General features: G+C 41.8%; 10 protein-coding genes across 10 annotated transcripts; 6 read left to right on the top strand and 4 right to left on the bottom strand.

The window, feature by feature from the left end:
• Positions 1-1,849: 1,849 nt before the first annotated feature.
• ATC70_001775 (uncharacterized protein) lies at positions 1,850-2,559 on the top strand (the record flags this gene model as incomplete). Its single annotated transcript, XM_064821168.1, has 3 exons — positions 1,850-1,860; positions 1,915-2,034; positions 2,094-2,559. 3 exons carry the CDS (start codon positions 1,850-1,852, stop codon positions 2,557-2,559), a joined length of 597 nt encoding a protein of 198 aa, XP_064680854.1.
• Positions 2,560-2,621: 62 nt separating this feature from the next.
• Positions 2,622-4,436, bottom strand: NAS6 (putative ankyrin-repeat protein; the record flags this gene model as incomplete). The annotated part of the gene is made up of 7 exons (XM_064821167.1): positions 2,622-2,974; positions 3,034-3,132; positions 3,188-3,289; positions 3,343-3,723; positions 3,785-3,839; positions 3,895-4,041; positions 4,095-4,436. The coding sequence occupies 7 exons, from the start codon at positions 4,434-4,436 to the stop codon at positions 2,622-2,624; spliced, it is 1,479 nt and encodes a 492-aa protein (XP_064680853.1).
• A 403-nt stretch (positions 4,437-4,839) lies between these two features.
• ATC70_001773 (uncharacterized protein) lies at positions 4,840-6,421 on the bottom strand (the record flags this gene model as incomplete). Its single annotated transcript, XM_064821166.1, has 5 exons — positions 4,840-5,265; positions 5,331-5,478; positions 5,534-6,026; positions 6,093-6,203; positions 6,259-6,421. The coding sequence occupies 5 exons, from the start codon at positions 6,419-6,421 to the stop codon at positions 4,840-4,842; spliced, it is 1,341 nt and encodes a 446-aa protein (XP_064680852.1).
• Positions 6,422-7,605: 1,184 nt separating this feature from the next.
• Positions 7,606-9,153, top strand: NSA2_1 (Ribosome biogenesis protein; the record flags this gene model as incomplete). The annotated part of the gene is made up of 6 exons (XM_064821165.1): positions 7,606-7,707; positions 7,768-7,901; positions 7,966-8,008; positions 8,067-8,341; positions 8,393-8,798; positions 8,857-9,153. The coding sequence occupies 6 exons, from the start codon at positions 7,606-7,608 to the stop codon at positions 9,151-9,153; spliced, it is 1,257 nt and encodes a 418-aa protein (XP_064680851.1).
• Positions 9,154-9,485: 332 nt separating this feature from the next.
• On the top strand, positions 9,486-10,167 carry KCTD18 (protein homooligomerization; the record flags this gene model as incomplete). Its single annotated transcript, XM_064821164.1, has 4 exons — positions 9,486-9,596; positions 9,668-9,826; positions 9,893-10,057; positions 10,117-10,167. The coding sequence occupies 4 exons, from the start codon at positions 9,486-9,488 to the stop codon at positions 10,165-10,167; spliced, it is 486 nt and encodes a 161-aa protein (XP_064680850.1).
• Positions 10,168-10,197: 30 nt separating this feature from the next.
• On the bottom strand, positions 10,198-10,668 carry ISM1 (isoleucine-tRNA ligase; the record flags this gene model as incomplete). Its single annotated transcript, XM_064821163.1, has 3 exons — positions 10,198-10,290; positions 10,359-10,559; positions 10,618-10,668. The coding sequence occupies 3 exons, from the start codon at positions 10,666-10,668 to the stop codon at positions 10,198-10,200; spliced, it is 345 nt and encodes a 114-aa protein (XP_064680849.1).
• Positions 10,669-13,422: 2,754 nt separating this feature from the next.
• Positions 13,423-14,815, top strand: ATC70_001769 (MFS domain-containing protein; the record flags this gene model as incomplete). The annotated part of the gene is made up of 4 exons (XM_064821162.1): positions 13,423-13,461; positions 13,535-13,550; positions 13,626-13,711; positions 13,760-14,815. The coding sequence occupies 4 exons, from the start codon at positions 13,423-13,425 to the stop codon at positions 14,813-14,815; spliced, it is 1,197 nt and encodes a 398-aa protein (XP_064680848.1).
• An 83-nt stretch (positions 14,816-14,898) lies between these two features.
• On the top strand, positions 14,899-15,618 carry SMC5 (Structural maintenance of chromosomes protein 5; the record flags this gene model as incomplete). Its single annotated transcript, XM_064821161.1, has 1 exon — positions 14,899-15,618. One exon carries the CDS (start codon positions 14,899-14,901, stop codon positions 15,616-15,618), a length of 720 nt encoding a protein of 239 aa, XP_064680847.1.
• Positions 15,619-15,761: 143 nt separating this feature from the next.
• ATC70_001767 (uncharacterized protein) lies at positions 15,762-19,280 on the top strand (the record flags this gene model as incomplete). The annotated part of the gene is made up of 9 exons (XM_064821160.1): positions 15,762-16,674; positions 16,732-17,109; positions 17,171-17,187; positions 17,247-17,342; positions 17,396-17,514; positions 17,573-18,074; positions 18,137-18,311; positions 18,373-18,528; positions 18,589-19,280. The coding sequence occupies 9 exons, from the start codon at positions 15,762-15,764 to the stop codon at positions 19,278-19,280; spliced, it is 3,048 nt and encodes a 1,015-aa protein (XP_064680846.1).
• Positions 19,281-20,951: 1,671 nt separating this feature from the next.
• On the bottom strand, positions 20,952-22,006 carry ATC70_001766 (uncharacterized protein; the record flags this gene model as incomplete). Its single annotated transcript, XM_064821159.1, has 2 exons — positions 20,952-21,065; positions 21,248-22,006. The coding sequence occupies 2 exons, from the start codon at positions 22,004-22,006 to the stop codon at positions 20,952-20,954; spliced, it is 873 nt and encodes a 290-aa protein (XP_064680845.1).
• Between the last annotated feature and the right edge of the window lie 1,424 nt (positions 22,007-23,430).

Genomic DNA, 23,430 nt, shown 5'->3' with positions numbered 1-23,430 from the left:
AGGAAAGGCTGACTTATTAAGTGATGAAAGGGTCATATATAGCTAATCGGAAATCGCGTTTGCCATGCTTAGGCTAGGGCTAACGCTGGAAGTAACATAGGCAACTTCGAACACACTATAGCATTTCGCATTACGGTTGCATATGGATGAATAATTTACAACAATCAAATTAATTAAATATAAGTATATGCAATGAAAGCAAAAAATAAAAGTTAGCCTTGTGTATAATAGTACTTGATTTGCAATCCCCTTCTTATTAGCTTCACAATCATCGATAGACTTCATGATGAGTGGCATTGATTTTGCCACTAGCCAGCAGCCAAAATCGATTAACTCTCCGCTTGACATTCTGTTATGATTTGTTGATTTCTGAATTTTATGAACGCGATTCGACCTATTTTGCCAACTTCGACTATATATAGTGTGATGATGTTCCCATGCTTCCTATTACATTCTTGAAGTACTTTTCGAGGCGCATACAATAGTGCCCAATAAGATGAATGTTTTGAATAAACGTATTGAGTAATTTACGAAAATATGAAAGGAGGTTTCTGGCCAAAAAGTCGAAATTTTACATATCAAAGTTCCACAGAGGTGATTTCAGAGGTTGCTTTGGATCGATAGAAACATTTTGATTCAAGATATACCATAGTAAAAGTCTCCATTTTCAAGGTGAAAAACGCGATCGTTTGATTTTCGATGAAAACCATGAGGGGTACCTCATGCTTTTTGATCGATTTTTGTCCATGCTTTTTTGATCCCCAAAAAGTTGAGCAAAGGTGTCAGAAAGTAACTGCCAGATGAGAGCAACTGTTTGGTACTATTCTGATGGTCCAAAACGACCTTGAACGCGAGAAAACGCAGCTCAAATGCAACCAGATTTGCTGTAGTAGGCATACTCTTGATTAAAAAGGGATAATATTTGTATGATATTTACCCGTATATGAAGTAGCTACGTGTATATGGATGTAAAGTGTTACATAAGAATTAGATCCACAGATAATATGAAGGGGTTTCATGTCTAAGTAGAGGATCAAAATGAAAGCAGCAGTACTTTGATAAAATACGCAAAGGCAATCGGTAGCGCGAGCTGCCGCTGCGCAGGTTGGTTCATGTTGAAGCGAAGAAAAGGTAGAGAGCCATCCGAAACATAAATACTTGTATGCCACAGTAAAAGTCATCGTTTTGGAGGTCAAAAATGTGGTCGTTTCATTTTCGATGAAAGCCATGAGGTACCCTCATGGTTTGGAGTCGATTTTCGACGATTTCAAAAAAAAAGCTAAGCAAAAGTATCAGGAAGGTAGTGCTTGGTCAGAGCATGTGCTTGATTTTATTCTGGCGGTCTAAAGCGACTTTCAACGCGAGACAACACTACTCAAATACATTCAAATTTCGCTGTATTTTGGCATACTTTTGAGTGATTAAAGGCAATGATAGTAGCGTATATGCTGTCAGATAAATTATTTCCATGGATTTAGACATGAAGTACTCGGAAAAAGCCCGATCTACATTTATGAAGGGTTTTCGCAATATATTAGGACGTTGATAAGAGCGCATGGAGAATATAGCTATTATGACCGATCGCATTCAAACAGCTTTCAACATTCAATGGCTCTGTTATCTCAAAAAAGAAGTTACACTGCTAGAGATCATAGTGTAAACTCTGCTTTGATCTTCAATTCTTCTATTAGGTAGCTCGTGTTGCGACGCTCACTCAGAAAGTGGATCAGGTACGGATCATTATAAGTATCCAATGTGGCAGTGACATTTTGACACCCAGTCATATGAAGCTTTCTTCTTGTCCCTTCTCTTTTCCTTTTCCTTTCTAGACTTGTCATTTTATAGAATAATGTCATCAGGGTAATGTACAAGGTGAAATATGCAACATGGACATGAACTCATGCCAAATGGCAGAGTACGTGATTTAGAGAGCTTATCAGACGACGAGGCGCTTTTCGCAGAGCTCGAAAACGAAGAAGACAACGATGTTTCCTCTGCTATTCGTGAGAGAAGAATCAAGGAGATTCAAGACGAGTAAGCGTGGCGTGCAATGCCTGTTAAATCAGATATAGATACTCAAAGACATGTGGTAGACTTGAAAGACGTCATGCTCGAGTAGAGAATCAGCATGGACTTTATACCGATATCACCAAGGAGAAGGAATTTATGGACATCACCACTTCAGAGAAATATGTGGTTGGCCATTTCTACCATCAGGACTTTAGGAGATGTAAGATTATGGACACACATATGGAGAAGCTGGCGCAAAAGTACTATGATACCCGTTTCATCAAGATTGATGTACAAAATGCGCCATTTTTAGTGGAGAAATTGCAAATCAAAGTACTGCCATGTGTGATGGCATGGGTGAACGGGTACGCACAAACTAAAATTGTCGGTTTTGATGAATTGGGAAGTACCGATAGTTTCCAAACAGCCGCTCTAGAGCTTAAACTACTTCATGCTGGTGTCGTTAGAAAGAAGGAGGAAGCCAACCGTCAACAAAAGAAATCTATTTTTCAATCCAATGACACTGATTCCGAGTTGGAAGACGACTAGTAATAGGAATAAAAGAGTGCTTTTTATATATATATATAATAGATAAGAGTAGAATAATATTATCAAGATCTAGTAGGAGTAGTAGTGTGAGTGTGGATATCGAGAAGAAGCTCTTCATCTTGCACATCATCGATTTGATGCTGCTGTGATTCAGTCCCTTTTTCATTCTCGGCTTCTAGTTGCAGCATTTTCTCAATAGCTTCTGTACGCAACATGCGCCCTCTAAATGCGAAACAGAGCAGCACCATTAATCCGGCTAATGCCGCTTGTAGTATCAATGCTCGGTACATGTTATCTTTGGGAGTTCCTTCTGAATCTCTTAATAGATCCATGGCCAGCACAATTAGGAAACCAAATGTTTGGCACCCTTGCCACATGATGGAATTGGTGGTAGCGTCAGCGACAGGATAGGATGCTATATGAAGTGCATGTCAGTTACAGCCTGTGGTCATTGGCAGAGCTATAGAGGCTTACTCTCACTACTAAGCTCAATCACTACAGGGACAAGGAATGATAGGAAGAACTGGTTCATTGACAGCACAAACAAAATAGCAGCGTAAGAGTCTCTTTGAACTAAGATAGCAGTTTAAATGGGTGGCCAGTATGTGATGTACAGTGTTCGACTTACTGATAAAGATGAATCCAATATCTGTGACGAACACCATGGGTGCAATTAGCCGTAGGAACAGTTTGTGCTGTTTTGTTGTATCCAGTACGGGCCCAGCAATAGCTATGGAAAAGTGTTACCTCATTTATACGATGACAATAGCTACGGCAACTTACAACAACCCAACGTGCCAGCAAAAAATGCCACTGCGTTCATTTGGCCCGCTTGAGCATCCGTGTATCCGTAGGGCGAGATAACTTGAGTGAAAATAGACCCAAATGCAATACTGAGACCCACATTAAAGCCATGTACCAAGAACAAGATCCAAAAGTTGTAATTCTTGGATAGCATGCGAATACCAGTAAAAAAGGACGGTGTTGTGCCTTCAGAAGTAGCTCTTGAAGGTGGTGTAGGTGGTTTTGATGGCATTAGCAGAATAGGGATCAGTGCAGCGACTGCAATGCCAGATACAATATGAACTACCATTGGAATTTTATCAAGCCCACTAGCCAAGTTGGGGATCAAAAACATGCCTAGAATGGCACCATAGTTAGAGGCTATCAGAAAAAATGAGTTGATATAGAATATATGAGTACATTTTCAACTATATCAACTTACCGACAAACATGCCAGCTGTAGCTCTCATGTTATCGGTAAACCAGGTAGCGGCAAACTATGAGCAAATGTTAGCATAAATCACAAAATCAACAGCGATATCCACATCTTACGGTGGTCATGATATTCAGTGCTAAAGGAGCAGATGCAGAGCCAATGATTTGACCAAGCATGGTGATAATGAATGATGGCGGATTGAGTTTGACGGCAACAGAACGTATAGCAGATCCAGTTGCATTTAATAGAGCAGCCAGTATGAGCTATACATACAGTGAGATATACAATGCTATACAGACGCATCACAGGCACTTACGGATCGTTTAACACCTAATTTTTGAAAGATCCAGCCAGTAAAGAAACTCATAAAGACGTACATGACACCTTGCACATTGGCCAGCCAATTGACAGCTGTGAGCGATACATTAAATATTTCACCAGTGAGGGTTGGTACCACACTGAACGTGAATTGGAATACAGAAATGGCAGTTCGAAGGATGACAAGAAACAGCAGAGCGATCCATGCTTGAGGATATGTTTTTAGTGGGAATACGAATGGATCTACGACTGTGGTGCGCCCCGATTCTGATGAGCGGTCATCATTTATAACAATATCCTTATTGTTTCGGCCGAGAAATTTATCTGTAATAAATTTCATGTTATGCGTGAGTTGAGTGAGTCGAAGTATGTTGTTTTAAACCAGCATTTGACAAGAAGAAAGGAAAAAGCAGCAGCCCTTTTATATGTGTTTGATCTGCTACCCCACATTTTATATATACTATGTAATACTACTGTAGTATCTTGACGGATAGATTCCCGGACTACATAGGGGGAAGTTATGCCATCTGCCAATAGGAAAAACTTTTGGTCTACAATAATCATGCTTTGTACAGGAATTAGCGTTGCGATAGCAACCATCATATCATAATTGTATGCGTTTAATTATAAATGCATATGGTACAATATAAGGTTATTATTTACCTAGTAAAAAAGCTACATTCTCAATATCCGTCATACAACCCGTGCTTATACATCATTAAAATATACTTTTCTGTTTATTTTTAACTTGCTTTGGCTTTGGATGCTGCTACTGTCTTGCTGTTATTGCGTCCACCCCAGGTGGAGAGCCACACTGCACTAAAGACAAGGAATCCAATAATCATGGAGCCTGTGGATGCATAGTAAGGGTATGCTGCAGTCAGGAAACGAGGGTACTCGTTGTGTCTAAAGGGTCTGATAGAGACCTGATCTTCGGCCAGCACATAACTAAGACCTGAACGCTTGTAATTCACTTTGAGGGTAAACACACCATAGACATCTGGGAGCTTGACATTGGCTTCAAATCGACCAAAGTTAGTATCAGTGGGCACTTGGTGAAGCGTGGTGCGAATGTAAGGATCCAGCATGATAATTTCTAATTGGACATCGTTGGCATGATAAGGCACCCATTGATCGTTCCTGTACTCTGAAATGTCGACATGGTAGGTCTGATTCATAAAGGAAAGCATGAGCTACCATATTGCCAATAAGCCTCTCCTTTCTCTACACTTACAATGTCATCCTTGACACGGTACCAATCCAATTGCTCAGTCTCATTTTGCTTGTGATGAGCATGACCTACCACCTTCAACACGCCCTTTTCTTGGAAAGTCCATTGAGATAACTGCTTTACAAATTCCTCATTACCGGATTTCTTGAAACTAAATGATTGTAAATTTAGAAACATGAAATCCCGTTATATCAAACCAGACTTACGATTTATCAGATTCAATGTTGACAGAGGCACTCCAGTATTTGTCAGAGAATACGTCAAGAGAACCAACAAAGGTAACACGGGCAGAGTTACGGGATTGCAAAGCACCTACTAAAGTAACAGTGTCTGAAGCCTTGGCGCGTTTGTTGTAACTCTCGGCAACAAAAGCATCTGATCCAGCTGCTAAAATGGCAGTGGAGAGAGGCAACTGACCTACTGTGAGTCCTGTGCCTGAATACAAGACAGGTGCGCCAACTTGAGTGGCATCAATGATAGAGGCAGGACCAACAAATTCACTGGTAGCGACCTGATCATGCTCATCGCCATAGTGGGTATGATCAAATACGGCATCAGTATCCAATTCAATATCAAATTCGGCTGCAAGAGCACGCATGCTGTCACTGGCATCGACACCAGATGCTGCAAGAATGTTGCCACCCTTCTTTACAAAATCTACGAGCTGAATGTTGTTCAAAGAAGCGTGTTGTCCTAGTTCTACGAAAAAAAGTTGAGTACAAAGCAGAGAAAGAGAGAGAGCAAGTGATGAAGCCGTCTATTTACGCGAGGTTTTGGGTGCGAAATGAATAATGTGATTGAACAGAGATTCACCAAAGTAGTTCAATGTAGTAGAGGGATCTTGTGCCTCTCTAAACAAAAGCTGGAACTGGCGATCTGGTACAAGAAGCATAAGCAACAACGCGAATGGATACTGCAACATTGCACCTACCTTCCAGTTGCTGCCAGAATTGTGAATATGCGTCTTTTTCGGCTAGAGAGTCCAACAAGACCAAAACACGGCCCCCTGTGGCTGATTTGGCATCAACAACAGCCGAAGATAGCAAGGCTAAACCAGACACGACAAGTGTTGTTAATGAGTATATTCCTCTCATAATGAAAGTATGTTGTAATGAAAAAGAGAGCCAATTAATATGGCGTTGTATTTAGTCAAATGAAAAGCCAGCATGTGTAAACCTCTCTGAGTGTCACAAGGACGATTTCAGTATTCAACACTTTGCCAACATCTATATATGGTACTTTTTACTACATAAGTAGGTTTTTCAAGTTTTGGCTTAAATAAGTCTCGCAGGAATGACCGCGAAGATTCAATTGACAAAGAGGAGGTAGCCGATGGCATCGTTGAAGACATGACTGAAGACAGCAATGAAGAGGCAGAGGTAGATATTGATCAGGAGGACACTACCTGCCAAGAGGGCAACCTGTGTGGCATTGATGAACATATTGATTTAGACTCTTTTTTGCCTTATTCACAGCCGAATAAACAGCAGTAAAGTATTCAACAATTGTAAAACTCAATCTCTGATGCCATTGACATCAGAAAACGCAGCGTCGGTTGTAAGGTAACAAAGTCTTCTGGAATTGTAGTAATTCAAGTCATATTAGCCTTTTTAGCCATCGAAATATGCATACTGTACACTTTAAAGGTTCTCATGTCTATAAAAGCGTGTGGCTGTCTATGAAGGGGCTTGGTAAGCTTATGATGATTGATGGATGTAGCACTCGAGATGTGACAATGGTTGTGGATTTGCAGCTAATACGGTACTCATGGCAATTGTAACATGCAAGAGATACTCCTGGTGATGAATGATGCGAGTAGGCGGTATGGATGGATAAACTTGCTGGCTTGTGTATACAAGCACCTATTCGAGTTAATATCTACTAAAACTTCAATTTCAGGCACACAACCGTATGGAGTGTGCGCGCCTTTGGTTTGGCATTGTGTTGCTCGAGCTTGAAACTTTGACGATCCGAGAAAGATCAAATGTAATGCAGACGCTATTAACATCAGGTTACACGCCCTGGACTATAGCAAGCAACAAAATCGTCGCTCTCCCACAACAACTGAAAACGATAACTATCTACAATCGACAGTCTGAAATACATAAACACAGAAAGATAAGTGTGCAACTGGACATTGCTGCGTCTTCATCCTTCATCTGATACCTAGATCCATGCACATGAAAGGAATCTCAGCAGTCACCTTACCATCCAAGAATGAATTAGAGAGAATCCATCTTTGGCGAGAACCCTTTTACCCCTTTTTGATTAAACAACCATGCCAGAAACACCTAATCAGCCGAGAAGAAGGTACCTGGCTGGTGTATTGGCTCTGTTAGCCGTGGTGTTCATATGGGTGGCATCCTCCTTTGTGATGAATGTAAGCAGAGTCATGATACCATCACAGGGCCACTGCTAAAACTTTTTTCTCGCCATGTAGAGCATCTTTGCAGACCTAAAATACAATAAGCCGTTTCTTGTAACATATGTAAATACAGCAACATTCTCGCTATACCTACTACCGCTGCTGTTGACCTCGAGAAAGAAGAAACCCAAAGATTTTTCACCAGAAGAGTAAGAAGAAAATGGACAATGACATGGAAAATCAAGCAGATATTGAATCCTTCTTTCTTGATAGCGTCCATCTGGAAACGGAAGCTAGGCTATTAGGGGATCATGATGTAGGGCGGATAACGTGCTGGATTTGATCAAGTATATATTGATTTCTTATGGGCTTAGATTGATCATGACGAGGAGCAAATGGATGAATTGGCAGAAACAACGACAGGCACACATGCCGAAAAACTGACGACCATGGAGACAGTAAAGCTCAGTCTTGCATTCTGTTTTCTATGGTTCTTTGCCAACTACACCACCAACGCCAGTCTGGCATACACCAGCGTCGCCAGCAGCACCATTTTATCATCCATGTCGGGACTCTTTACACTAGGCATTGGTGCTATATTCAAGGTCGAGAAATTGAGTGTTGTTAAGGTGATATCCGTCTGTTTGAGGTATAGCGCTTGGATCAGTTGGGGATGAGCAAAAGCTAACTATACAGAAAGTTTTGCGGGCGTCGTGTTTGTATCGTACTCGGATCAACTCACTCGACATGATGCCAATGGATACACCATTCCGACACCACTGATTGGCGACTTGTTAGCACTCTGTGGCGCTGTATTTTATGGATGTTATACCACCCTACTCAAGCTCAAGATTGGAGACGAATCTCGCGTCGACATGCCATTGTTTTTTGGGTTTGTAGGGGCCTTCAATGTGCTGTTTATGTGGCCAGCTTTTCCATTGCTGCATTTTTTGGGTTTGGAGAAATTTGAACTGCCTTTCAGTCCCTCACTATGGATCATGGTGTTATTGAATGCCTTTGTGGGTACATTTTTATCAGATTACCTGTGGCTGTTGGCCATGTTAATGACATCGCCCCTGGTGGTTACATTGGGAATATCTCTGACGGTAAGAACACAGATCATGGCATAGCGTCATTCTCGATATGTCTGACGCAACACTATAGATTCCATTAGCGTTAGTGGGTGATGTTGTCTTCAAACATTTTATGCCAGGACTCCAATATGCCATTGGTGCAACATTGGTGGTTGCTGGTTTTTTTGTAGTGAACATGGCCACATTACACGATGTGGATGAGAAATCGACATCTCAATTAGTAGACGGGCTGGAAGAGGACGATGATCTTGACGAGCTTAATACAGAGATCAATCAACGTAGAATGGCGAGAGCACTTAGTATCTCGGGTCCAAATCAAAACACTAGACGAGCAAGCAATGCATCAGCGCTCAGTGCTCACCGTTAATCAAGCATATCCTTCTTCTTTGTAACATTTACCCTCCCATATCATATATATTTAGTAGAGAACAAATAAACTCTTGTAGATAATGTAAATATAGAACAGCATTGTGAATAATCAAATATACAAGCTACTGTTCCGCTATTGCATTGGTATATCCTGTCGAGAGCGACGACTATACAACACAGGATACGCTAGCAAATGTCAAGTCAACCCTCTGTAACTGAGATCCAAATCAGCGTTGTCATGACATTCAAGGTGTCCTGGTGCCACATGAATGCTCTCTCTCTTTTTATTCTCTTTTTCCATATTCTGTATACCCCTACTTTTAATTCAAAATGAGCTTCTTTAGACGTCATGGACCCTCCGTACTAAAATTCGCCAAAATCACATTTCAATTTGGATGTTTTGCACATTGCTTCAATTCCTATGTAGCCGAAGTAACTTGGGTAAAATTCGAATCTCTCCACGGCAGCAGTGGTTGTGACAACAGGCTTGATATTGATGTCCATTGCAATAGTGTGTTGGACCTTCTATGCTACCTAGTTTCAACATGTCAGGCATAGTGGCAGTAGAGCATATTACACATCACTTTAGAGATTTAGAGATCGGCGATGTTGTTATTTGCATGTCACCAGCGAAACCAGGTAGATCTGTGTTAAAGCGAGTGATAGGCTTAGTAAGTACAATACTATGTTACAAAACAACAGAGACACAGTGTTGATGACATGATGGATATGCGTAGCCTGGAGATAATATATGCGAGGATCCAACAGTACAAGATAGAAAATACGTCAATGTGCCTCCTGGCCATGTTTGGGTTGGTGGTGACAATCTGAGCAATTCAACAGATTCACGAACATATGGGCCGGTCGCGATGGGATTGATCAAAGGAAGAGTGTTTGCCAAGGTATGTGTGCTGCTAGGCTGTCTGTCTAGAGAATCAAACGGTACTGATTGTGCAATTAGGTCTGGCCAGATGTCGAATTACTCAAGAACAACCTTGTGCCCGTAGAATAAGAAATAAACGATGTGTGTATATAGATTTTTTTATTGCTGAAGTGGATTTTCCTCATATAATTTACGATCTGCTATTGTTCCCGTAATCCATAATCTTACTCGCTTGATGCTCTCTGCCCTTGACTAGTTTAAATGAGGGTGTAGGGGTGAGCATGTACATTCGAAAGAATCTGCATTAGTTGAGCAAGTACCTTATCATAGTCTTTGCTGTCCATTTTGCTCAGCAAATCTTTCTGATGCAGTTCTACATGTTCTCTGATCAGTCTTTTTATGTGGTATAATCGCTCTGTTTCTTTGGCAGGCGGCACAGATAATTTATATACAGTTTCTGACGGGTCACAGAATGGACATTTCCATAATTCACCTTGCTCTGATGGGGCAAACACCTTGACCTAGATGTCAATGAATTAACGCATGGCTCTCCTGCTTACATCCAGTGCCGCTTTTTACTTCTTCAATAATATTCTTTCTGGTGGTATCTTCCACTAGCTTGGAATACATGATGGGTTTTTGTGTGCAGAAAATACAAGAGGAGAGAAAGGAATTAATGAAGGTGTGATCAACGGATGGCTTATTTTCATCTAATATTTGGTTGGCCGATGCCAGCACAGAACGAGTCTACGGATGCTGTTTCAATCATATACATCCTTGGGATTCATGCTCTTTCGGTTCATGACGGATATTATGTCGGCAAGCTCCAACAAGTCGAAATTAGGTATGTCAGGAATACGACAGTGCAAAGCATCAATCTGGTGTTGGGTTAAAATTTTCTGAAGAGCTTCTCTAAATCCATTTCGACATTCGAATGTTGCTCAGGTGCAAGAAACAGAACACCCAGCCAAAACCAGTATTCCCGCAGGTTAGTTTCCAAATTCATAGGCTTTTGGATTGCATCCGAATGCTTGGTATAGTCTTTGAAGAGCCCGCAATTGTCGATTCCATCCAGTATCCCCACTCTCTTCAGTTGCTGAAATGATAGCGGCTTTATTGGTGTCGATTTGAAGGCGGTTGGCGTCAACAGCATCCTGGTTGCTGTCAGTGACATGCTAGTTGTTGTCGGCGGCAGTAGTGATATATGCGACAGTACTTGTACTGGTGCTTTGTGAGAAGATGGTGACACTATCGTCATGTTCGCTATCACCTTTTCCCGTCATTTCCAAAATTCAGTACAGTCGTAAGTTTTGGACCATGATTTGATCTCATTGATCAATCAAGCTTTGTCTGGCTCCTCAATGTGGCTCTAGACGATAGTTCTATACCATGTATGTCCTTGCCAGCGATTGTGCTGGTCGTATCGAATGAGAAAACTCTTTGGTCTATGTGGAAGTACTAGCAACGCACGATTCTGCATCTGCGGTTAGGATGCATTTTCCATGTTGATCGTTTATTGCCTTATTCAGAACCATTTCCTCGTTTGCCAGACATGATGCTCGTACAGGCAGATGGATATATGGCAGATAAATGCAGATAAACTAACCGTTTCGTCTCGCTACGTTCGATGGCGACGTCGCCCTCCGGGATCTTACTGAACTCGTTTCGAATGAAACACAATAATAAGTTGTTGTATCAAGTGGGTTTTAACAATCAATCAATAGTAAAAGAGAGATTCAACGACCCCTTGCCCTTGTTCATATTGATCCTTTTCATAACCCTCTTTCCCTCGTGTCTTTTAATTATCAACAACAATGTTATTAATAGTTAAAGCAGGCAATTGCAAGGGACGGCCCCAATGCTACTCATATTCACCTCTTGCATATATTTTGGTGGTGAGCTAGGTGGGTTAGCGTTGTCAGATATGAAAATGCCCAACAAAAGCAAAACACAGCCAGATTGGACAACTTTGAAGCCTTAGTATCTTGACGTAAAGACCTTTCTGAGGCGCTGGAATGGCGCTAAACAATTGTACTCGAGTAGTAGTAACTTCCTGACACGTTTCCTCAACTTTTTGGGGGTCCAAAAAAAATGGCCAGAAATTGACCAAAAAACGTAAGGAGTACCTCATGGTTTTCATCGAAAATCAAACGATCACGTTTTTCGCCTTGAAAACAAAGATTTTTACTATGGTATATACTGATGCAAAATAATTGTATTGATCCAAAGCAACCCCTGAAATTACTTCTGTGGAACCTTCATATGAAAAATCTCGACATTTTCGCCAAAAACCTCATTTCATATCTTACTGAATTGCTCAATAAGTTTATTCAAAATACCTGATATGATTAGCGTTATTGGAAGCGCCTTGAAAAGTACTCCAGGAATGTATTAGGAAGTACTGGCTGATCATCACAGTTTATATAGTCGAATCTAGCAAAATAGTTCAATCAAGTCGAAGAAAGACACAATTTGGCCAATGTTGAACAGAGCAAATAAATGGAGTTTGAATCAATTTTGGCGCTGCTGGCTATCCCAAGTGCCTTTCTGAAGCTGCTACAGCAACAGTTGTATGGCCTGCTTTCGTCACAAGTAACAGTTGTTAGTTTTTATTATCCCTGGTACCGTCTTTTGTTATTGAATAGCATTTGAACGACATACTCTTTAGTCAGTGGGGTTTCTCTATATTGTATCGGTCGAGATGCTTATGATTCATTAGTTTTATTTGGATGAACCTCTCTCGATGCCAGCCTATGGAGCTGAAGCTATTTGGATACTAGACTATTTGGTCATTGGTCTCTCTCTATACTGTAAAGACTAAGATGCCTAGAATTTAATTGTCTCTTTGAAGGCAGTCTGTAATTATTATTCAAGTTATCTATCAAAGTCTGGTTCTAAGTAGTAGCACATGATATGTGCCCAGCAAACCTGGATTAAAGCTTTGTTTTTGTATTCTTAGGTAGAATATGACGTTCGTATTTCTTTAATTGGGATCTTTAGCTTTCCTCTTTGCTTGGTTCGTTATAGGTGCCATGCCGTGTACATGGTTGACAAGGTTTAATCTCACGGCCTCTTTTATAGTGTTATAATTGTTTTTCGAGCAACTGGCCGGCCTACGCGGGTTGATCTAAATAGATCTCGTTAATGAATCAAATATTTCATAGTCTAGACGGGTCGACCAAGAACGATCAACTCTTTACCATCATAAAATATGTACGATAAAGTACTACTGCCAACGTTAATGGACACTAGTGTACTGTATAAGATCAAATCAACGAAATCGCGCAAGTGGGCGGCGCTTTTCAGAAATACATTCAAGAGGATTAACATTTTTTCTTTTTTCTTTTCTTTCTTTCTCACTTTATTCTTGCACTAAATATAATCATGTTGAGATTCATAGGCTCACCCGCAAGGAAGCTATTGGTAAATACTACTTGGAAGAATACACATTGAATTGACGTGTTACTCACCATTTCGTGCTTCTGATCTTTTTTAGTCGCGTTCAACAGATCGTAAGTAGCCAACAAATGTGAATTCCGAATACACATGCACACAAACTCCAACTCATGTTTCATGCAATTATATAGGCACCATGGCAGTGAGAGCATTGCACTCTTCCAAACCAGCGTTGCAAGTGATGGCTCATCAACCCCTTTGCGCAAGAGAGGCCAAGGTAAGTAGTACAGCATAATTTTTCCATTTAAACTCAGGGATGCCATAGGGATTGCATGTCCCAGGAAACTATCCCATCTTTGATCACGAATACGACGCTGTCGTTGTTGGCGCTGGTGGTGCTGGTCTTCGCGCTGCGTTTGGCTTGGCAGAGGCAGGTTTCAACACAGCATGTATCACTAAACTGTTCCCCACTCGTTCGCATACGGTGGCAGCTCAAGGTGGCATCAATGCAGCACTGGGTAATATGACGGAGGACGATTGGAGATGGCACATGTATGATACTGTCAAGGGGTCTGATTGGTTGGGTGATCAAGATGCAATTCATTACATGTGCCGTGAAGCGCCGCACACTGTCATTGAGCTGGAGCATTACGGTGTGCCCTTTTCTCGAACGCCCGAAGGTAAGATTTATCAACGTGCCTTTGGTGGTCAAAGCTTGAAGTTTGGCAAGGGAGGACAAGCGTATCGTTGTGCCGCTGTGGCTGATCGCACGGGTCATGCCATTCTGCATACACTGTACGGTTACTCCCTGCGTCATGATACCAACTATTTCATTGAATACTTTGCACTGGATCTGATCATGGAGGATGGTGAATGTAAAGGTGTGATTGCACTCAACATGGAAGATGGCACACTGCATCGTTTTAGATCTCACAAGACGGTGCTTGCTACTGGTGGCTATGGTCGTGCTTATTTCTCCTGTACATCTGCTCATACGTGTACTGGTGATGGCAATGCCATGATAGCTCGTGCTGGTCTTCCTCTGCAGGACCCCGAGTTTGTACAGTTCCATCCTACTGGAATCTATGGCTCTGGTTGTCTCATCACAGAAGGCTCTCGTGGCGAAGGTGGCTACCTTGTCAACTCTGCTGGTGAGCGTTTCATGGAGCGCTACGCGCCTACTGCCAAGGATTTAGCTTCGCGTGATGTTGTCTCTCGTGCCATGACGTTGGAAATCAAGGCTGGCCGTGGCGTTGGACCCGAGAAGGATCATATTCACCTTCAACTGCACCATTTGCCTCCTGCTGTGCTTCAGGAGCGCTTGCCTGGTATCTCAGAAACTGCTGCAATTTTTGCAGGGATTGATGAAAGTGAACTGTAGTGAATTAAGAGTATCATGGTTTTAACGTCTCAAAATAGGTCACCAAAGAGCCTATCCCTGTTCTGCCTACAGTGCACTATAATATGGGAGGTATCCCTACCAAATACACAGGTGAAGTAATCACTCAAGACGAGAATGGTGATGATAAGGTCGTGCCCGGTCTTTATGCTGCTGGAGAGGCTGCCTGTGTTTCGGTCCATGGGGCCAACCGTCTTGGTGCTAATTCGTTGCTTGATATCGTCGTCTTTGGTCGCGCTGTTGCGCATCATATTGCAGACACATTGGAACCTGGTACTCCATTAACACCCTTGACAGCCGATGCAGGTGCTGCTAGTATTGCCAATCTTGACAAGCTGAGAAACTCGCAAGGGCCCAAACGTACCTCTGAGATCCGCCTCAACATGCAAAAGGTCATGCAAGCAGACGCTGCTGTTTTTCGCACGCAAGAGACATTGGATCAAGGTCGCGGCAAGATTGACCAGGTGTGGGACTCGTTCAAGGATGTGGGAGTAACGGATCGAAGCATGATTTGGAACACGGATTTGGTAGAGACATTGGAGCTTCAGAATCTCTTGACGTGTGCCAGCCAAACCATGCATGCTGCTGCTGTACGTACTGAATCTCGCGGTGCACATGCTCGCGATGACTTCAAGGAGCGTGATGATGTGAATTGGATGAAGCACACGCTGACATGGCAAGATCAAGACAAGGGCGATGTCACTATCAAGTATCGCCATGTCACAGATACAACCTTGGATGAAAAGGAGTGCAAGCCTGTGCCTCCATTTGCTCGTGTCTATTAGTCATATAACTAAAGTGATAGCATATTATGCAATTGATCTCCATGGCAACAAGATTATTTGTCAGTTTCACGTTTCACATAAATAGCTTAAAAATCCTATTTTGTCTTTTTTTTCCTCTTTTTAATTTTTCTCTTATAAACATCATGTTTAGCGATAGCAATAACAGCAAGGGCAAAACTCAGCCCTTGTTGCTTCCTGATTTCCCTTCCTCTTATAATAGAAAGCAGCAAAGAACTCGGCTGTTATTGACGGTGTCCGCATTGGCCTTTTTTGGTTCTAGTTGTGTCTATCTTTCGCACCATTTACCAGCCATTGCACTGACCTCTAGCCCAGCAGAAGCACAAGGACTATGGGACAGTACCAGCCAGGCCAAGGTCATTTCTCCCGGAATTTCGTTGAATTCCTTTGAACAAGGTTTGGCCCAGTGTCAAGCGGTGGTAGATAGAGACCAAGCCTATACAAACAACACTCGAACCCGGCATCGCAACCCTCGAGTAGCCCCTGAGGCCACTGATATCCTGATTCGCAACGGTCACGTTTGGTTAGGCAACAGCTATCTTGAAGAAGGTCAAGTCTACTTGAAGGATGGATTGATTGCAGCTGTAGGTAAAGATCTCAAGGTGCCCAAAGATACGCGCATCTTGGATGCTGAAGGTCGCGTTGTTACACCTGGTATCATTGATATGCATTCGCATATGACCGTAGATTCGTTAGGGGGGTTAACTGCTTCAGATGACACGAATGAAATGACTTCGCCCACCACACCTTACGTGCGTGTCATTGATGCCCTCAGCCCTACTGATCCTGGCCTCAAGGTGGTTGCCAGTGGAGGTATTACAACATCGCTTATCTTGCCTGGATCTGGTAACTTGATGGGTGGTGAGGCCGCTGTGATCAAGCTTCGTCCTGTATCGACACTTTCAAATCAGGACATGTTGATTGGGGCCGGCGTATCGGAGGAGGATCAAGAGATTGTTTGGCGTTACATGAAGATGGCTTGCGGTGAGAATCCCAAAGGCTACTACGGTGCTGAGCTCCACAAGATGCCCATGACTCGTAAGTAAAGCCTATAAATCAGACAAAATGATATATCGACTTATTTTCTTTGGCAAGGTCTCGGTGAAAACTACTTGTTTAGACGCAAATTTGAAGAGGCACGAAATCTCATGCACAAGCAAGACGACTGGTGTGATGCTGCTACTCGCATCCACAAAACCTTTCCTACCAACAAGCCTGTCGATGAGTACAAGATCACACGTCTCACAGAGAGCTATCCTGAGGATCTCGACTTGAATAGCTTGGTAGCACTTTTACGAAAGCAGGTCAATTTGAATGTGCATTGCTACTTGCCGCAAGACATTGAAGCCATGGTGCATCATTCACTCGAGTTTGGTTTTGAAATTGCCGCCTTTCATCATGCATTGAGTGCCTGGCAAGTGCCTGATATCATCAAGCGAGCAAAGAACAACATCACCATTGCTACTTTTGCAGGTAAGCAGTGAGCTCTTTTGGAGTGTGGTGCTAGTATTTATGATTTTATTTCTTTTATTAGACATGTGGGGATACAAGGTGAGCGTCTTTTATATGAGCATTGGAAGGCAGAAATGGACTCATTTGTGCTTCAATAGGCAGAGGCTTGGGATCAAAATGTCCACGCACCAAAGATCCTCGATGCTGCGGGCATCCCAGTTGCATTCAAGAGTGATCACCCAGTGACAAACGCTGTAAGTTGAATTGTCATGGAGTGCTGCTGACCGAGGACTCACCATCTACATAGCGTGATTTAATGCACGAAGCACAGAAGGCTTATCACTATGGTTTTGATCAACACAAGGCGCTGCAAGCACTGACAACTGTGCCAGCCGATTCATTGAAACTCGGTCACCGTATTGGAAGGTAAAGTCCAGCTTGATTTACATTACCAAGGCAAAGCAACTCATATTATGACGCTTAGTATTGAGGTGGGAAAAGATGCTGATATTGTCATTTGGGAACGCCATCCTCTGCGCTTGGGTGCTCGTCCAAAGCATGTCATTATCGATGGTGAACAGCTTGATTTCAAGAAATCATGGGGAAAGAGTGTTACTGAGCAAGACACTGTGCTCAAGCAAATGATGGCAGCTGAATCTACAAAGAAGGCATCTACCGAAAAAGAAAGACACTACTTACCACCCTTTTCGCCCAATGTCATGCATTTAGAAGATCACGGTTTGGACAATCCCGAGTCATTCAACGATGCCTGTACGAGTGGTGTTGATTCGTTTGTGTTGAGAAACATTAGCGAAATCTACATGAATGCCAGCCAGACATTGAGTGCCAGTGAATTGGGTCAAGGGCTCTACATCGTGGTGAAAGAAGGGCAGGTCGCTTGCATTGGCATTGACTGTGATCGCGATCATGTAGAGTGGCCAAACTCGAGTCCTGTTTTCGAAATGGGAGGTGCTATTGTTATACCAGTAAGTTGAACGTATTAGAGGGCTCGCCATCAAGTGCTCATATCGTTTTTTTAAAAAAACAGGGTATCGTGTCTATGGGCGTCCCTTTGGGCCTTTATGAAATTCAAGCAGAGGAAACAACACAAGATGGTTATGCCAAAAATGATGTTACTGATGATGGGTTGTACAAGAAGATTGTGCGTGCTGTCGATGGTCTTAAATTCAATGGTCAGCATCTGCAAAAGGCATACAAAGCAGGTAAATGGATAGGACATGTCAGATTAAAAAAGAAACGCATGTGCTAATATATGATATTCAGGCGTTACTACTGCTATATCACAGCCTCAAGTTGGCTCTGATTTACTTGCTGGCATCTCTGTTGCTTTCCGCACAGGCGTAGAAAATACAATATTGGACACCGTGGATGCTTTGGTCAAGGAGGAGGCAGCCTTGAATTTTGTAATTGACCATTCGGGTATAAGCATGACTCTCCATCAAGCCTGCTTATCACTTTTATACTAATTTTATCTACTAGGATCAATGACAGTATCTAAACAAATTGCAACCATTCGCGATTTATTGATTTCCAACATCAAAAAAGATCCTTCTCATAATGTCTTTGCACGTGCTGCTCGAGGCTTGATACCAGTGGTTGTTCAGGTGGACGACAAGGATGAGATTGCATCAATCCTTCTCATCAAACAATGGATTTCCAAGGAACACAGCCACGATGTCAAATTTGTTATTTTGGGCGGCGCTGAATCGCATCTCGTCGCTGACCATTTGAGTCGACTGGACGTTCCTGTGGTATTGATGCCTGCTCGCTGTTTCCCTACAACATGGCAATCTCGCTTTTGTTTGACAGGTCCACCCGTGACACCTAGCACCGTGCTGGATGTGCTCTTGAAACACCAAGTGCGTGTTGGACTGGGTAGCACTGATGTGGATAATGGCGATGCTCGTAATCTGATCTGGGAGGCTGGATGGAACCTGGCACACAATGCTGATTTAACTGCGCAGGAGGCTGTTGGTTTGATCACTTGGAATCTAGCAGACATCTTTGGTTTGATCAATGACGATACTTTGAATGGACCAGGTGTACTAAAGAAGGGTGGTAAAGCTGATTTTGTTGCTTATAATAGCAATCCTTTTGAATTTGGAGCACGTGTATTGATGGTCAATGGTGGTGGTCATGATGGACCCACTTGCTTCCCACAACAAGTATAGTTTATTTCAATAAATTCAATGCGTACAATAAGAGTTTGATGGACGTATTAGCATCTCAATCATCGTTGTCATAATCTGAAAGGCATTTGGGCCAGCCAGCAGCGCGAATGTTGGTTCAAACTCAGAACTTTTTTTTTTTTTTTTTGCTCAACATTGGCCAGATTTTGTTGTTTTTCGACTTGATTGAACTATTTTGTGAGATTCGACTATATAAAATGTGATGATCGTTCTATGCTTCTTTAAGCTTTCTTGGAGTGCTTTTCAAGGCGAATTTAAAGGTACAAAGTAAGATAGATGTTTTGAATAAACTTATTGAGTAATTTACGAAAATATGAAAAGAGGTTTCTGGCCAAAATGTTGAAATTTTACATATCAAAGTTCCATAAAGATGATTTCAGGGCTTACGTTAGATCGATAGAAACATTTTGATTCAAGATATACCATAGTAAAAGTCTTCATTTTCAAGGTGAAAAACGCGATCGTTTGATTTTCGATGAAAACCATGAGGGGTACCTCATGCTTTTTTTTGGTCGAAGTTTGTCCATGTTTTTTTGGTCCCCAAAAAGTTGAGCAAAGGTGTCAGGAGGTTATCCCAATTCGAGTACAATTGTTGAGCGTTATTCCGGTGACTCAGAAAGGACTACATGACAAGATATTAGGGCTTAAAAGCTGTCCAATTTATCTGTATTTTATATATTTGCTTGTCATTCGACGCGTTTTTGTTATGATAGAAAGACGTAAAAAGATTGCATGCATAAATCTAGGTTTAGAGCATGCTGTTACATCCAAAAATTCAGCTGGAGATATTAGATTGAGTGGCACTGTTGTGTCGCTGCACCATAGCACAGTGATACAGCTTATTAGTGGTTTTAAGGCACGCTGGACATTTCAGATACAATAAATAACCTGTACAAACTATACTATCAAACTAGCTGAAATATAGATGGCTCGTAGCTCGGTAGTTCAAATTCCTAGATGATCCATATCATATCTTCCGTTGCAAAACGTACTCTCTGTAGCATAGCATGTTCCGCATTAAATCTCACCCGGAAGCACAAATCGGATAATGCAATAAAATTGTATAGAGCACAAAGGCGGGGGGAGGGGTTGCTATTATTTTGGTAGACTCACTTTATTGTGTAATGATATGCTGCTCTGCAATGTTCGCTAGCGTGCGAAAGTTAAGTTTACTAATTTGGAAGCGATAGAGATTAAATCAAGTTAAAGGCTGTACAGTCATCCAGACCAAGGCGAATAGATCTCATCCTTGGCTTGGCCAGTCTCTTTTTCACTGCTAGTCAAGATGGTCGACGGTTTATTTTGACGTCTAAGCGATTTGGATCGCTTGGTTGGTTGGATATGTAATATCGATGCTGTACGAGATGCTGATGTGCTACTATCAAACAAAATCACCTGGATCTGAGGATCCAACGTAGAGCCCGGAAGCCTCGATAATTTCTGGCCATCGTTCAACGACATGATTACAAATAACAACAAGTATAAAATAGATTGTGGATCGGTAATTTTTTATTATGTGAATATATATTAGTCATAGATAAAGACAAAAAGGGAGGAAGCATAGATAAAATACAGTGTTGTTTGTTTGGGCTTGATGAACATATTGGATGATTCAGGTATATGGAATTGATTTTTTCATGGTGATGGATCTGGTTACAGATCTCTGATTCTCTCAACTCTACCACATTCTTGCAAGTGGCAGCCTCTGTACTTGATGAGATACTCGCCATTGGGTTTAGCAGTTACAGTTTTATTAACGGAGCATCCCTATAGAAATGAATTTACATTAGTCAAATCAACCAATTAGAAATCGTGTGAAATTGAAAGAGAGGGCAAGTTGAAGCATGAATTTCATATGTCAACAAGACCAATGAGATGTCTCACGGGCAAACCCGCTAATCCAACTTCCCCCCGCCAAATCCCGTCTCTTTGAACTGTGTGTACCGTACCTTATTACTATTAGAGCACTTGTAGTAGATGCTCTTACAGCCAGTCTTTTTCTGCACCGTATTGCCATTGTTCTTCCAGAAATAGTTGTCGACGTAGGGAAATTCTCTGGTCTCAACAATCTTGGTGATGGCTTGCATTTCTCTTCTGCGACGAGGTTTGTTCATGTCTTCGTCTTCTTCTGCTGTAGTCTCTTCCTTTTCATCACTGTAATGCTCGTCTATGGGAGATGGATAGGCATTCGAGAAGGATTCAACATTGGCAGCAGAACCTCCCATGGCCAGCATGGCGGCAGCAGCAGAATGTCTACGTTGTTGATGATCCATGTGGATGTCTTGTTCCTCTTCCTCCTCAAGTTCAGAGAGAGATGACACTGAGCCCGATGAAGAAGATGTAGACGAGATGGAAGAGTGGTAACTGCGATAGGCAGCAGCGGAGGAGGCAGATGTTTGGTGCGATGAGTGAGACGATAGAGGAGGAATGGCATATGGAGAGGACAATGATGAGGAACGATTCTTTCTTAATGAAGATGAGATGGAAGGCAGTATTTTGTGTGATTTCTTTTCCTTGTGCTGAAAGTAGAGATCGAGTTCTTTTGCACGTAATTTAGCCTCTTCAGCTCTTCTTTTATCCTCTTCGACTTTGCTTGTTAGGATCAATTTGAGTAATTCAGGTTGTGATTGATATTGTTGGATGACTTTTTGCAGATCATAGAGTGGTGGGTCATTCTTGAAGTTGATATTTGGAGTGATGTCAGTCATGATGTGCTTGATGAAAAATGTGGAAAAGAGGAAAAAAAAAGAGAATGGATCTATACATTTCAAATTGTTTGCCTCCCTTTTTTATGGTTATTTCGCGGGGGGGCTCACAACTCTATTAAAACCCGGAATTTCCACGGAGAAGATGATAATTTTTATTTATAATCAGATTTATAGACTTGTCTATACAAGTTTGATCTGTATAATGGCAATGAAAGGCTGTTGATCATGGATGCGTTTCCATAGCAACGGTATCCATGGGCCTACATTTCTCTGGCTGTTTGATGAAAACGATGCTCATGGCCAGCATTTTGAGCATACATGTATACACACACGCATACACATTCCTTCAAAAATCATACTATACAAGTTACCACTGTTTAATTAGTATCACATGGGTAACTCAAACCTTCTTTATATTTTACATTTGCCCTGACAAACTCCCCTCTCCATTTTAGCTGGGCACAAATATCACTATTTACCCAATATTTGCCGCAATTTGCCATACCTTCGCAACAGCACTGTAATCATTTAACATGACTCATGTGATTGTAGAGCTAATTACAAACAGTAAATAGTAACATATGATATTGACGCAGTTTTTTCATCTTTCATCTTTCTCTCTGTCTGTCTGCAAGCTACGGTAGCGCCTTTAGCTAAACACATTTCAAATTCTTGAGTTCCATTTAAATGCCATGTTTAAACGTATATCCATAGTTTTATTGTCCAACGATTAAACGATTAGCCACTTGCACGAAAATTGATCGAACAAACCAATCAATCCTGTTGCCCTTATTATCTATTGTACCATTCAGGGCTAAAACTAAATGGAAACAAAAGATAGAAAATCAGACTCATCCATTTTACCCCACATTTGTCTCAATTGAAAAAACTTTCCCTGATAACCCTACAGGATTATCACATGTATACAAAGGTGTGCTGTTGAACAAGTACCACTTGGTTCCAGCGGTTGATAAAGATAAGCATACGTTACAGCAAACAAGATTTGAATTCAAAGATGTCTCGGCCAACCTTGCTACACTATGTCAGATCATGTCTACATTTCCTGGCTTCCCCGCAATTTTTATGGGCTTATTTGAGGGGGGGAACACAGAGGACATGATGAACCTAAAACTTCCGACAGCCATTGTATCCATGTAACTTGCTGCTTAAACACCGAGAAAAGGCATTTCGTGGTCCAACATAACATCAACTGCGTTTAAAAGTGGGTTTGGTTCTGCAAAACGTTGAATAACTACCCACTACAAGCATCCTACAGACTGCAAGCACCATCTGCAAGTTCAACATGTCGATTTGTGCTGTTAGACAACATGTAATTGCTGTGCGACATGCCATATTTTGACCTTTTATATAAAGTTTACAAATCCAATTAAGACTGGTGGATTTCAAGCTTGAGTAACGGCGGA

Source organism: Mucor velutinosus, assembly GCF_035048745.1.
Source record: "Mucor velutinosus strain NIH1002 chromosome Unknown tig00000093, whole genome shotgun sequence".
Taxonomy (NCBI): Eukaryota; Fungi; Mucoromycota; class Mucoromycetes; order Mucorales; family Mucoraceae; genus Mucor; species Mucor velutinosus.
This window is presented reverse-complemented; position numbering and strand designations above follow the sequence as displayed.